This window comes from Alosa sapidissima, chromosome 22 (genome assembly GCF_018492685.1).
Source record: "Alosa sapidissima isolate fAloSap1 chromosome 22, fAloSap1.pri, whole genome shotgun sequence".
Classification (NCBI taxonomy): Eukaryota; Metazoa; Chordata; class Actinopteri; order Clupeiformes; family Clupeidae; genus Alosa; species Alosa sapidissima.
In genome coordinates this window covers 4,024,388-4,038,941 of record NC_055978.1, presented here as the reverse complement: position 1 = coordinate 4,038,941, position 14,554 = coordinate 4,024,388, and the positions used below count along the sequence as shown (strand labels likewise).

Genomic DNA, 14,554 nt, shown 5'->3' with positions numbered 1-14,554 from the left:
CTCGGACTGATCAATGCGAACGGTGAGTGCCCAGACCCTACATTTTAATGTGGGTCTGGCTCGTCAGGCTATGACTTCCATGTACTTCCATCCAAAAGTCATTCTGAACTGGACTGGACTGGAGGAGGGTTCACATCACAGTGGTGCATCAAGAGAGTGCTACAGGGTCACAGACATCAATCTGTTTTTTGTTTTTTTATGCAAAAATGCCATGCAAATTCAAGTTGGAAATATTCTTTATTGAGGTCAAATCAGAAACACAGTCTTTATTGAAGTTAACCAAGCCACAGTTTAGGTAAAGGTGATTTGCCTATGCATAATAATTAAGATTTCAACAATAGCTGTTCGTTATTTATAAACGGGGCCACCGGAGGGATTTTGAGTGCTTCAATCAAAAGTTGCATGACCCTCCCCTGCCTGCAGAAAAAATTTTCAACGACCCTCCAGCAGCATTTTCAAAAAAGACATGACCCTCCCCGGCCAATTGTCGATACTTTCTGCCCACACTTTAAAATCCTATGAAAACACATTGACTTATCCTACAGTTCTAAAATCAACCTCTGCTTTCTGATCTTACACATCACACTTCACCAAGATCGTGGCCATTTCAGTAGATTTACTCACTAACATTGTTGTGGAAACACAATAAGCATGGAAACTAAATGCACACTTCCTGCAACTGCATTAGCCTACTTGAAATAAGTTACTCCTCTAGTAAGTATTCACATGAAATAAAACAATAAAACATTGAGACCATTCAACAAAGCACACTGGGTAATAACAAATTCAACACATGAACTTGTGTTGAATTTGTTACTGGTTACCAATAAATAGGGCCTACTATATATTTTTTTGCAAACAACAAAAACAGAAAGGATGGAGACAGCAAAGCTAGAGATGGGCAGGAACAAGGTCAATTGGTAGAAATGCTTGTCAAAACGTTAGGAGCTGGATGTGTGGATGAATGAAGCACAAGTAGCCTATGCTTTATGTTAAGCATGCACACTGTTTAAAGTTAGGCTACACGGTAGGCTAAACTAGCCTGGCTAGCGCCACCACTTCTCAATGAGACGTGGTCTGGGAACCAAACGTTAATTTTCTCGTATTTGAAAAAAATGCCCAGATCCGTTTATTGGGTGCCACGGATGTCTATCAAATGCGTCTGTGCATAGCTCATCATCGTCTTGCTTTCCCCCCTGTTCTGTGATTGGTTCCCTATCTCAGGCGAAATTTTGCTCCATGGTCTCCAGGCTGCCTTAGCAGCGTGAATCAAATCGCGCGCAAGGCAGCATGGGAACACCCAGGCTAAGGCTAAACTACAAGTAAACCAAAATTAAATTTAGCTTTTTTAGGGCTGGATAAAGTTGACCAAATGGATATAGGCTGTTAGGCGTGAATAAAGTAGGCTACTTTGTTGCTCCAACCCTTCCAACGTTAATGGGGACGAATGTTGACATTTTCCGTATTTTGCGTGAGAAACCCGGGAAATCTCCCTTATTTTCATTGTTCAATGTTGACAGAGCTATGGAATGAAAGAGAACGTTATATGGCGACAGAAATCAACAATCAAACAAGCCACTTTGATTTTGTTTTCATTAATACAAAATACAAATAGACAAAAAAAAGTTAGGTGACCCTCCCCTCAACAAAGAATAAAAAGACATGACCCTCCCCTATTTTCCTCCGGTGGCCCGGTTTATAAATAACGAACAGTCCCTTAGCTCCTTTTATTAAATTACACAGATCAAAATGTAGTTGAACTAAGGAAGAGGCATTAATATTTTTTTCTGAAATCACAGATAATGATAACTATGTAAATATCTAATAAGGACTAAGAACTGAAGAGTCGTGTGAGGCACAAATATCTGCCAGTCTCCTGCTTTTCTCTCTCATGGCATTGATGAGATTAGTCAGGTCCGCATCCTCTAGAATCTCCTTCCCCAGGATTCCCCCAGCCACCTTCACCATTTCCCCAATCACCTTCATCACAGGCTCCAGGAGGATGAAGCATTTGGTCTGGAGCTCCAGTGCATTGGCTGCCCCATTCAGGCACCCCAGGAGGTGGACAGTGTCTCGCATCTGCACCTGGAACTCTGCCAAGGCCACTCTCTGCTGCTGAACCCCAGAGATTCTTCCTCGGACACGTTCCAGTTCCCCGTCTGTCTGTCTGATATCGCATTCAGATTTTGAGATTTTGGACTGATAGTCAGAAACCTTATCAGAGAAAGTCTTTACCTGACACTCAGCCTTCTCCACCTCCTCTTTTGCAACGTGAACTGCCTTTTCAGCTTCACTGATTTCCACACCGCCACCAGCTGCCATGGCTATTGCTGGGGGGAAACAAACACCAGTAATGTAAGATTTATATCAACTGACAATCTGGCTATAGTGTAGAGTATATGGTTATATTTGCTGTTGAACTTGTGTTTGCTTTACACCTGACACCTTTCTGCTTGGTGAGATTTCTTGCTAAATTTCAGAATATAAACATCAAGCATTCACTCTAATGTCAGATGTTTATGATCATGTGGATATTGACTGATGATATTTACTGGCAATATAAGATGTAGTCAGGGATTTTGTGCAATTTGAAACCTATAGCAATTTTTGTGTCACATTCAACAATCATCTCCTCACAATTGCTAGCTGCCCATACTGTGAATAGGCTACACCGTAAAAAAATATATGAAATATAATGTAGGTTTCTTTTGCACAAAAGCATCTGCTAATAAATGTAAATATACATAAACATAAACACAAACAAACGCGACTTCCTGCGCAATACCTGACTGCATCTTTATTCATAGAGTAGATAAAACCAGAGAAAAAGATGCCTTACCAGCTATCCATCCAATAACTGGGACGATTAGCATTGCTGGGCTAGCACCCGCTATAGCAGTAGCAGTACTTTTTCTGCTACGCTGTTTGTTAAGCACGTCTTCATTATTTTGAAGAAGTGTTCTGGCCTGCTCCAGCGTTTCCTCTGAATTTTTTAAGGACTGCGTCTCAGCATCTAACTTGGTTTTTAAGTGGTCTAAATTGAGTATATTGTCATCTCGCACTTTGGCAAGCGCGTGCAGTTGTGCTGTGAGGTTCTCTGTGTCCTCATCCAGTTTTCCCAGTTTCCCCTCGGCCTCCTGCGTAGTCTTCCTCATGGCCTGCTCAGTGTTGACAATCAGCACTCTGATGTGTTCATAATCAAAAGTGTCAGGAGAGGTTAGGTCCATATTGAGGATGGAATCACAGAGGCTGTTGAACGAAGATATGCCATCTCTCAGAGACAGGACAATAGCCCTGGTCACTTCCTGGTCACTGTTGGTTAGAAGAGAGGAGCTTTACTGGGATAAAATGCTTTCTTCAAGTAACTTCTAAACAGCGCTCTGTGATTCAAGTGGTGTTTAGTTAACACCTCAGGTATTACTGAAAGATCCCTTAATCAGACTCCCTATGTCAATGACAAACACAAAGGAACCTGTTATTCTGGGCTGTGCGGAGCTGCAGATTTCATACTTGTGCTATTTTGTTGAGGACAGAGGTGGACAAAGTAGCCTACACAATGCCTTCACTTAAGTCAAAGTATAGATATACCTTGTCAAATATTACTCCTATACAAGTGAAAGTCAGATTTGTACTTGAGTTAAACATTTATACTGACGAATGTGAAACAGTATAACTCAATTATGAGTAGTTTATTATTGTAGATGTATAGGCTACAAATCTAGCTATGTGGTGAATTTCAGGTGATTGTCTAATTTCAACTTTATCCTGATCATGGAGGATGTTCTGATGAAAGATCTGCTGTCTGCTGTATCATTACCACAGCCAAGTTCAAATTGAACTATTGGAAAAATTAACTTTATCACATCATTGCATTTAAAGGATCACTTCAAATGTACTTTAAAATAACGAGTATTTCATGCTCATATTCCATATGTTGCCTATAGGCAAAAGTATTTGTCTTTCAGATGTAGTGGGGTAAAAGTCACAAGTTTCCAAAAACATTACTCAAGTAAAATACAGATAGATAGATAGATAGATAGATTACTTTATTCATCCCAAAAGGGAAATTATAGTGTTACAGCAGCAAATAATAATATAAACATATATCACACATAAACATACATACAAGTTAAAAAATAAATTACAATTGGATATAATCTCTGTTAAAGAGGTTGTAAACTGCATTGACTCTCAGCATAAGATTTTCTCTCACGGCACAAAGGGGAGTTGTTGTAAATAGTTATGGCAGTGGACAGGAATGATTTTCTGTAACGCTCCTTGTTACAGCGAAGTTGGAGCAACCTCCAGCTGAAAACACTCTGACCAGTAGTTCGTTCAGTCGTTGTGAGGTGTTGTCCATAATGTTAAGGAGCTTTTGCAACATCCTCCTCTCAACAACTAACTCTAGGGGTTCAAGTGTACTTCCAATTACAGAGCCAGCTCTTTTGATCAACTTGTTGAGTTTTTTAGTGTCATTTGCCCTGATACTGGTACCCCAGCAGATGGCTGCAAAGAAAATGGTACTAGAAACAGCAGACTGGTAAAACATGTTCAACATTCTGCTGCACACATTAAAAGACCGAAGCTTCCTCAAGAAGTATAGTCTGCTCTGTCCCTTCCTATAAACAGCCTCAGTGTTGCACTTCCAGTCCAGTTTGTTATCCAGATGTACACCAAGATATTTGTAGTTTTCCACTACCTCCACCTCTTCCCCCATGATGGAGACAGTAGTTGAACTTTGTCCTAGCCCTCCTAAAGTCCACTACCATCTCTTTGGTCTTGGCCACATTTAAGAGTTGTTTCCACACCACGCCACAAAGCTGTTCACCAGTTCTCTATACTCAGTATCCTCCCCATCCCTCACACACCCTACAACTGCAGAGTAATCAAGAGTATTTCTGCAGATGACATGTTGCAGAGTTGTACTGAAAGTCCGAGGTGTGAAGAGGAAAGGAGAGAGTACAGTCTCCTGCGGTGCTCCTGTGCTGCTAACCACCTTCTTGGACACACATCCTCCCATCCGTACAAACTGTTGTCTTTCCGCCAGGTAATCAACAATCCATGATGTTATGGATGTCTCCACCTGCATCCTTTAGCTTCTCTCTTAGCAAAACAGGTTGTATGGTGTTGAAGGCACTGGAGAAGTCGAAGAACATTATTCTCACTGCACTACCAGCGTCATCCAAGTGGTTGTGGGCTCGCTGAAGCAGGTAGATGATGGCATCTTCAACATCAACCTCATGTTGGTAGGCAAATTGCAGTGGGTCCATTAAGGTGGTCACCTGAGGTCTGAGGTGTGCCAACACCAATCTCTCCAGCACTTTCATGCAGTGTGATGTTAATGCCACTGGTCTGTAATCATTGAGGACTGATAGAGAAGACTTCTTGGGTACTGGAACAAGGCATGATGTTTTCCACAGCACTGGAACCTTCATCTGACACAGGCTGGTGTTGAATAGGCACTGTAGAATCCCGCATATAGCTGTTCTGCACAGGCCTTCAGGATCCTGGGGCTTATGCCATCTGGGCCTGCAGCTTTGCTCTGACACAGACTCTCCAGCTGCCTCTTTACCTGGCTCTTGGAAACATACAGGCTGATAGAGGAGGTAGAGGAGGGCCCTGTATTTCCTGATGCAGAGGAGGTTGCTAATGGCGCTGTGTTGCAGTCCATGGTGGTGATCAAGAGGGTCGAGGAGGTGTGAGGATGCAGCTGAAGGGGTGGTGGATTTGAGGAGGAGGGGGAAGCAGGGGGTCCTGTGCTGAACCTGTTAAAAAACACATTCAGCTAGTTGGCTTTGTTTAGGTTTCCCTCAGCCTCAGCCCCTTTCGCTTTGAACCCAGTGATGGTCTTCATTCCCAACCACACATCCTTCATGTTGTTTTGCTGGAGTTTACTCTCCAGCTTCCTCCTATATGCCTCTTTGCTCTCCCTCAGCTTTATTTTCAGTTCCTTGTGCACACTCCTCAGTAGCTCTCTGTTCCCATCCCTGAAGGCCCTCTTCTTTCTGTTAAGCACCTCCTTTAGGTCCCTGGTTATCCATGGCTTGTTGTTAGGGAAGCACCGCATTGTCCTGTAGGCACCCTATTGTTTGCATAAAGCAAGTCCAGTGTTTTATTCTCTCTAGTATGGCAGTAACATATTGCTGAAAAGTTGGTAGTGTTGCAGAGAGAGATATGGCAAAGCAGAGAGAGATATGGCAAGCCAAGAGTGCCACAATTACGTCTGGTTCTTGCACGACACAAACGGCGTCAGTAGCGGCGTTTTTACAGTTTTTACGCCGCTCTTTACGGCGCGATTAGAGGTGACGCCGTGAAATGCGCCGTAAAATGTGTGAAAACGCGCCGCTTTATACGCCGTTCTGAAGAGTGCCGTATAATACGCCGTTGTGTGCATTCATTAGGCGCATTAGGCTTATTCAGACGTTACAGAACTTTCATGGTCACAAATAAAAAAAAAAAACAATTTAATTTGTTTGTTCGTTCTTAAATTAACACAGGCCTAGGCTAGAATAGAGCAAAGCCTCCTGGGAATGGGGAATGTGTTTCTGGTTTATCCAATGCAGGTCAAGTTTATTTACAGAAATGTAGGGGATAAATGAGCGGACCCTTGTGTAATGGCATGACCCTACAAGTGATCAAGTTCGAGGAAATCTACAGGATTTTTGACAGTCGACGGATTTGCGTGGTTGCTTGCTGTTTTACACATGGATGGAAGGCAGAGAGAAAGGTTAGCGGAGCTAAAGCATTGAAGTTATTGATAGGCAGAAACTAGCACAAGCTAGTCTGATATGTAGCCAAGGCCTAGCCTATGACTAATCGGCCACTCAGGCTGATAAATGGTTTGTGGAACTCGTTGGGACTGTCTGTATATGTAAGCACCTGTAAAATTGACGTTTTTCAGCATGCTTAATAACCTTGTACTACCCTTTTGTTACTGTATGAATTTACTCCATGTACCAGAATGCTTTGTAATTTACTTGCTTCTGTGATTTACAGCATTCTATACATGTTGCTTTTATTTGAATTTTATACTCATAGTCCGGCAGCCATGGGGTCAGACCTGGTTTTGTCGGTTAAAGTTTTTTTTTTTTGCAGAATCTTGTAGACTAGGGGTAGCTCTTTAAGATTTAGGAGGGTGCCCAGTGATATCCCTTGAGCATTTTCATATATTAACCCTTTCTTGTTCAATGTGCTGAATGTAAGGCGAGACTCTTCAGGTGAATAGGGTAAACAAATTAACTAGCAGATATCACTATGAAACTTCCCCAGTTGATAACTTACATCAATATGAAAAAAATAATGTATTACAAGTTTTCTGTAATTTAATGTTTAAATATGAAAAAAGCCCAATGTGCCAAAATAAAGAAAAACAAAATAGGAAATACCTCTAATTTCAAGGTGAGTAGGCCTACTCATATCAAATGCAAATCAACTCAAATAAAATTTACTAAAATATACTGTTCTGTGTGATAGTTATTCAGACAATACTTCATGCGTTCAAATTTGGACAATTTAACTCTTTTCTATACCAATTAATGCATTTCTGTATTTCAGTAATAGTCCGGGAGTCATGGGGTCAGACTTGGTTTTGTCAGTAATTGATTTATTTTTGCTTAAACTTGTTGACTTGGGGTGGCTCTTTAATATTTAGGAGGGTGCCCAGTGATATCCCTTGGGCAATTTCATATATTAACCCTTAAAGCCCTATGTGCCGAAATCATAAAAAAAAAAAATTAAAAAAAAGGAAATACCTCTAATTTCAAGGTGAGTACACATATCAAAAGCAAATCAACTCAAATAGAATGTACTAAAAACAGTTTGCCGTGTGATAGTTTTCAGACAATACTTCATGCATTCAAATTGGGGAAATTTAACCCTTTTCTATGTCAAATAATGAATTCATAATTTCAGATATCTCCTGTAATAATTCTGAATATGTATGTTTCCTCTATTAGTTTTGATCAGTTCTGGCTCATTTGTTCTTGAACATCCTACAGTAGGCTACCTTAAAACATGCACAGAACATTGTGCAAGGCACACCATTAACCTGGACACTGCATCTTAGATCTACAAGGGGTTTCACTCTTGCAGCCACATCTGATCATCTCCAAAATGTAGTCTGGTGCAAGTTTGACATTTTCTGATAGACTGGTTGAGCTCAGTTACGAATCAATGAATCCTTCTTCAAATGCAGTTGAATTTGCAACTGAAGTAGCATTCCTCGTTTTCAGGCTCCATGACTGTGAACTCAAACTAAAAACTCACACTTTAATATCCAGTAGGCTATATACTATGTCAACTAGGGATGGGAATTTAAGTATTTCAGTTGAGTGGAATCAAAAATCAAGACTGGATTTTTTTTTTTAAAATAATTTTGCTTTTCATTAGTCAGACTGACCTGTGTGTATTAATAGGCCTTAGTATTTTAATGCATGTCTATGGATCAATACTTACAAATGAATATTCTCTTTCTGAATGACAAGGTTAGGCTCTGAGCATAGACTACTACTGCGATAAAGAATAAAAAATAAATGTACCGTATATTTTATGAAAACTAGAACAGTAGTACAGAGCTAAAGTACATCAGCTAAAAGAGGGCAGCAGTCAGTTTCATAGCTGTGCAGTAAGTAAACCTCCCTCTCAACACCTTAAAAGACGTGCTAGAGATGCTAGCACCTGGATGACTTTCCTCTCCCACTCTGAGAATGACATCTGCACTTCAGAAGCACCTACATACACCAAAGTTTCCAGTCTTATACCTAACTATATTTAGATGGCTTTTACAGAGGGGGTTGTTGATGTATTATTCCTAGCCTGATATATGACATTTTATTCCTAAGAACATGGTGCAAATAGTTTTTCTGATTTACTGAATAACTAAAGGTGATAGGCTATACAGTACATAATTCCCTGTGTCAAAGACTTTTCATCTAATATGTCAACACAATGAAAAAGTAATTTTGAACCTGGCTTTATCCAATGTTCAGATTTAGCTTTTTTAAAGTTTATGCAAATCAGCACATATTTAATTAGATCATGCCTATATTTGTATATTTAAACATTACAGTTTTTCTCAGTCGCTTTGGTGCTTTTCTCACATCACTATTAACATTTGCACAGCAGTTAGTGCAATTCTCAAAACAATTAGAGCAAACTGCAAAACATAGTGGATGACCTGCAAAAGCACGTCACTTGCTCAAAATGGATAGTCCATTCCTCAAAAGCAGGTATTCATGTCAATGAAACTGTCAGTGTCATCAAAATTAGAAGTCTTGACACCATCGTTTATGAACAAGATAGTCAAATGGCTTTGTCATGTTTTCATTATGACAGTTCTCTCAGTGTTTTCCAATGCAAAAGGTCAGAACTCGGTGACACTACCTGAACATGCTCAAGACAGCACTATACAGCACTTGCACAGCCTTTAAAAAACTACAGTAAAGTTACACATTGCTGTAGTTAGGTGAGTAAGTGAGTACAAGACACTGAATATGTACATTTTTACTGTATGCTCTTTGCAATTCTACAGCATTGTGACAGAATTTGATAACTAGTTCAACAATTTTGTATGTAATGACTCAAGCAATGAAATGAAGACTATTAGTTTTATTGGGAACGACTATTCAGCATTCATAAGTATAGTTAATATTGACTGACATGACATAAGCAAATGATAATGTTAAAAAACAGCAGAGAATTGTATGAAAGCAACTGATACATGTCCAAAAGTATTTGCAATTTGTTCAGAGGAAGGAGAAATTGCTACTATGATGTGCACAAATGACTAAATGTTGTGGAGGTTGAACTAATAGTTATGAGAATTTTCATTCTGATCTGAAAAAACCACCAAAGCGACTGAGAAAAACTGTAAATTACAGACAACTTGTAATACATTTTTCTTCCATGCCAATGCCAGTCCAGTAGCTCCGTGCAGGCAACTTCACCTTATGGCTCCATAGAAATATATTGGGAGCCTTGATATTCGTCCGGTTTTATGGGATTTTATAGTGATATGAGTTGAAAAGGACAGTCAAATGACATATGTGGGATTAACACAACACCGATACACAGAAAAATGCCTTTCAATCTTGATTAAGTTTTCTGTAATTATGTTAAATTAGATTAAATTGTCTTGTCCCAGATCTCCACTATTTTAAAGCAAAGGGTTAAAGGTGCCATGTGTAATGTCCGCCAAAAAATCAATTCATACACCACATTCCATAAAAGATGGGGGCAGTATACCTCCAGAAAGTGAGTTGGTCTACCCTAGAGTAACAACCAAGAAACGTGTATTGCAGTTTGGCTGGCAGCTATGTTGCCTGCATACCGCCTCCCATGGCCGAAACTGGTATTATGACACCTGTTGGGCTGTGGCTAGTAATTTAGCATGCTAATTCAGGTTGATATCTCTGCAGCACTATACCAGAGCCCATCTACGGAGAGCCTGGCCACTCCGTATTAAGTCCCATTGTATCGAATTTTGGTTGCAGTTCCACCAGATTTCCACTGGGGGCGATCGCCATGAGTGCAGAATGAATGGGAGTCAATGGAGCTAGACGGCTAAATTTGTCTCTTTTACCTGATTGTCGTTGACAAATCTCAGATTTGATTGTAGTTTGTATAACTTCAACATGGTTATAGGTCAAAAGTTGAATGAACGGAGATGCTGTGGAGAGAGTGAGCAGCACAAAATTTCTGGGGGTGCACATCAGCGACGACCTCTCCTGGACCACCAACACAGCATCACTGGCGAAGAAAGCCCAGCAGCGCCTCTACTTCTTGCGCAAATTGAAGAAGGCAAGTGCCACGCCTCCTGTCATGACTACATTCTACAGAGGGACCATCGAGAGCATCGTCTCCAGCAGCATCACAGTGTGGGGCGGAAGCTGCACAGATCAGAACAGGAAGACCCTCCAGCGCACTGTTAACACAGCTAAGAGGATCATTGGAGCACCACTCCCCTCCCTGCAGGACATTTACACCACCCGCCTCACCCGCAAAGCACTAATGATTGTCAAGGATACAACCCACCCTGCACACGAACTGTTCAGCCTCCTGCCCTCTGGAAAGCGGTACAGGAGCCTCCGCTCCCGCACCACCAGACTGGCAAGTAGCTTCATCCACCAAGCAATCAGGATGCTGAACACTCTACCCACTCTCCCATCACTGACAGCCCCCCCCACCAACCAGCCAACCAGGAACCTAGGAAACTAGGATCCTGTCTACCAAACCCCCCCCCCCCCAGTTACTTCATGTAACTGTTAAGACTATAGAAATATACAACACAACTACCTCTATTTTTTTTTAATATATGTCCTATATTTCTATTTTGATACATACATGTTCTATATTTCAGTCTTGCACTTTAATTTAATGTTTATTGTTTATGTTAATGTTTGTAGAACAGCATGTGTCCAGGCCTCTGAAGGACTTCCCAGGAAAGGGGGTAGTTTTAATAAAAGGCAATAGAAGCTGACCAGATCAGATGAAGGCCTAATCCTCATCCTCCCTTTCTATTGCATATTCAAACTGGGTTGGACCTAGAGGTCACTCCTTCTCTATGTGTGTAACTTTAAATATGGTAGACTGTTTCTGTGTTGTCAGAGAAGTCAGAGAATACTGAGAATCTGGTGTAATCCATGATGGGGTGAAACAAACATGTACTTCTCTCCCTTGAGGGCCACTGGCCCCTCATTGAAAAGAATAAAGCCTGGATCCTGATCTTGCATCGTCCTGATTGAGTCTTAAGAGAAATATGGTAGTAAAAATATACTATCAAGCTCCATAGACCTCCATGCATTCTGCACTCGTGGGCGAGCGCCCTCATGTGGAACCACAGAAGGAACTGCAACCAGTTCAGAAACCGGAAGTTTTTCGAGAGTGGCAGTTCTCCCCTTATTAGACATTCTCTGACTATACCTTGTCATTTTTTTAATGACATCATCGCCCTTATTTCTTCTCATTCTTTTGATGCGTGTAGCTCATTTTTTGGATATTTTTACCTCAATTCCTACACATTGCATCTTTAAAGGGACACCAGGCAAGCCTGATGCTTTTTCTCTACAAAACTCCCCCTCGCTTGGTCTGAAGCTCTTTTCCTTTTCTTTGCATCTTCCGTCAAGGGTTTTCGCTGCTTCTTCGCCGGCTCTGCCATTATACACACGTTTGCAACAAACGCTAGCATTTCGTTAGCCTGCCTCTGTGCTGTAAACTGATCCTGCTTCGGTCGGCGGGTACGATACACTGAACTTGCAAGCGGGATATTCTGCCTACAGGCAATAGGGGCGGGCGAGAGAGTCTTCATTCGCCCTGTAATGAGTCATTTAACCATACCGACTTACGAAGATGAGTAATTAACACAAAAACGTTGCCTGGTGTCCCTTTAATGTTACTCCTTAGCAAACCATAACTAAAACAGTGCTCCACCACATCTGTGGATTAGGCCACACAGTCAACTCTATGTAAGTAAGATAAATGAGGATGTTAATTGTTTTCAGCATTGCCAGCATTGTATTCACCTTATTCAGCCCCGCCCAATTTTTTTAAATTCCACGTTGTCTTTAAACTTCCGGTCGGCTAGCTACGTCTAGTTAGCTTCATTGGGATAACACGCAGAAGAGGATAGAGAGGCTAACTTACAGAACAGCCGCTCCAAAGTCAGTTTTTTCCTAACTTCAGATAGGAAAGCTGTATAACAGAAATGTCTTAAGTCACCAAAATCCTAAATAAACGTTCCTAACTTTAGGATGACCCATAATATATGATGCCAGTCATCTCGATAGAGCTCTGCTATCTCGATGTATCGCAATGGATGTACTGCTCAATCGGAAGTTCGGAGACAATGTGGGCAAAGCTCGCGCCCCCATGTTTGCGCGCGGAATAGTAATGATTGTCACTTGGAGGAGACTTGTAGATAACTAACGTTAGCATAGTTAGCTAACCGCTGCTAATAACGTGCAAGCTTCGCCACGTCAGAGAAGCATGGGGCTGTGCACAGTAGTGTAACATTTATTCACCATATAATAATAAAGTTGAAGTGGCTCTGCAACGTAGGCTATGTTTCCGTTTTTTGGCAGCACCATGTTCCTTACATGACATGGCCCAGTGTCCTTGTAACATGCATGCAAGTCTATCTAGCACAGCTAATATTAATATCAGTGAATCACACTTGCCTCCCGTTTAAGTTTGTCACCCAACAAAGGAGTTTTTATCCATGTGTCTCCATGTCATACTGCAGTCTTTCAACGGATTGTAAATGAATTTAGGTCCGTGGCTCTCTAAAAGAGCCTCTTGTGCTGTAACTTTTAGAGTCTTAACAGCTACTGTACCATTGAATTTCTAGACAACTCCATTCTGAGTTTGACGGGCGTAGTAACAATAACTAGGGGGCGTGGCTTTTGCGTACAGTCACTGGGCACCCTCTCTAATCTTATTGAGTTACTCCTTGGCAACAAGAAACAGCAATATAAAAACTTTAACCCACAAAACCAGGTTCACCTAAATTATGGCATTTGGCTGCCAGACTATCAGCCAATGATTATTTTGTTTTTTGTTTATGCCCACGAAATCGCGGGTAATGGGAAGGTTCCATCTCCTCAGAGAGGAGAAGGCTCATGAGTCCCAGATGCCCTGAGAAGAGAGAGTGTGTGCTTTGTAGCTGGTTTTGATGAGACCATTGGACGTGTGCTGTTCATAGGCCCTCAACTCCTTAGCTCGACGCCTGTTATCTCCTGCTGTGGAGAGGGACTTAATTGTTTACCTCCGGTGCTGGACCCACCGGAGCTACCCGATCTGCGACCCCCCAAAGAGCTACCCTAGCTACACCTCCCCCAGGACGACTGCTTCTCCGCTGGTGCTGAGCCCACCGGAGGACCAACCGCCCTGCTACTTCTGGTGTCGCTAGCTACGTTGGCGGTGCCGTCAGAATTTTCCCGGTGGATTTTAGTGCCCCACTCCGCCCCTGTTGCGAAGGTAAACAATTTTCCCGTTGGCATGGTGACCAGGCATAACAAAAGTAAAAAAAAAAAGCCAGGAGAATCAGCAGTAATCTTTCTAACACGATATCCATTTCGGCAAGAGAAATGTCAACCAAATGAGGTGTTTGGCCAACAGAAAGCACAACTAAACGCACAAAAAAAGACAATTAGGACCTACATAAAAACGTTATCGGAGCTGCTGTAACAGGCTGCCACTAGTGCGGCGCCTACGTCATAATCAAACATCATCCTTAAGTAGCCTACAGTAATCAAGTAAATGTACTTAGGTACTGTCCACCCCTGATATGGGGTAGGCTAAGTTAAAGTGAAGCCTAAAGAATGGTGGAAATATAATATTTACCTGGAGGTGTTTGATTCCATTATGATTTGTGTCCACAAAAGTAGAGGGAGGATTTGATATGTAGCCTATACTTGTCACTGAAGATTAGGTAGAGTTATAGGTTAAGATTAATTCTCTGCTGTTTCAGTGTTGCCAGACTTTACAGTCCCTGCCTCCAGAGGGATCTTTTTATTTAGTCAGTCCTTGCCTACTCTCCTCCCCTCATCTGACCAACTGC

At 41.6% G+C, this 14,554-nt stretch overlaps 1 protein-coding gene across 4 annotated transcripts in view; it reads right to left on the bottom strand.

Annotated features, from left to right (window-relative positions):
• Positions 1-1,641: 1,641 nt before the first annotated feature.
• LOC121697118 overlaps positions 1,642-14,554 on the bottom strand; it is a 38,325-nt gene continuing 25,412 nt past the window's right edge. For 2 of the 4 annotated variants that reach the window (XM_042078438.1, XM_042078437.1), the window contains exons 2-3: positions 2,840-3,312; positions 1,642-2,330 (exon numbers count right to left, since the gene is read on the bottom strand). In XM_042078438.1, coding sequence (XP_041934372.1) covers positions 1,822-2,330; positions 2,840-3,227 — 897 coding nt within the window. In that variant the 5' untranslated portion in view covers positions 3,228-3,312 and the 3' untranslated portion in view covers positions 1,642-1,821. Of the gene's footprint in view, positions 2,331-2,839; positions 3,313-14,337; positions 14,553-14,554 lie in introns of those variants that run through there. The other 2 variants (XM_042078439.1, XM_042078436.1) reach the window with 2 other exon arrangements.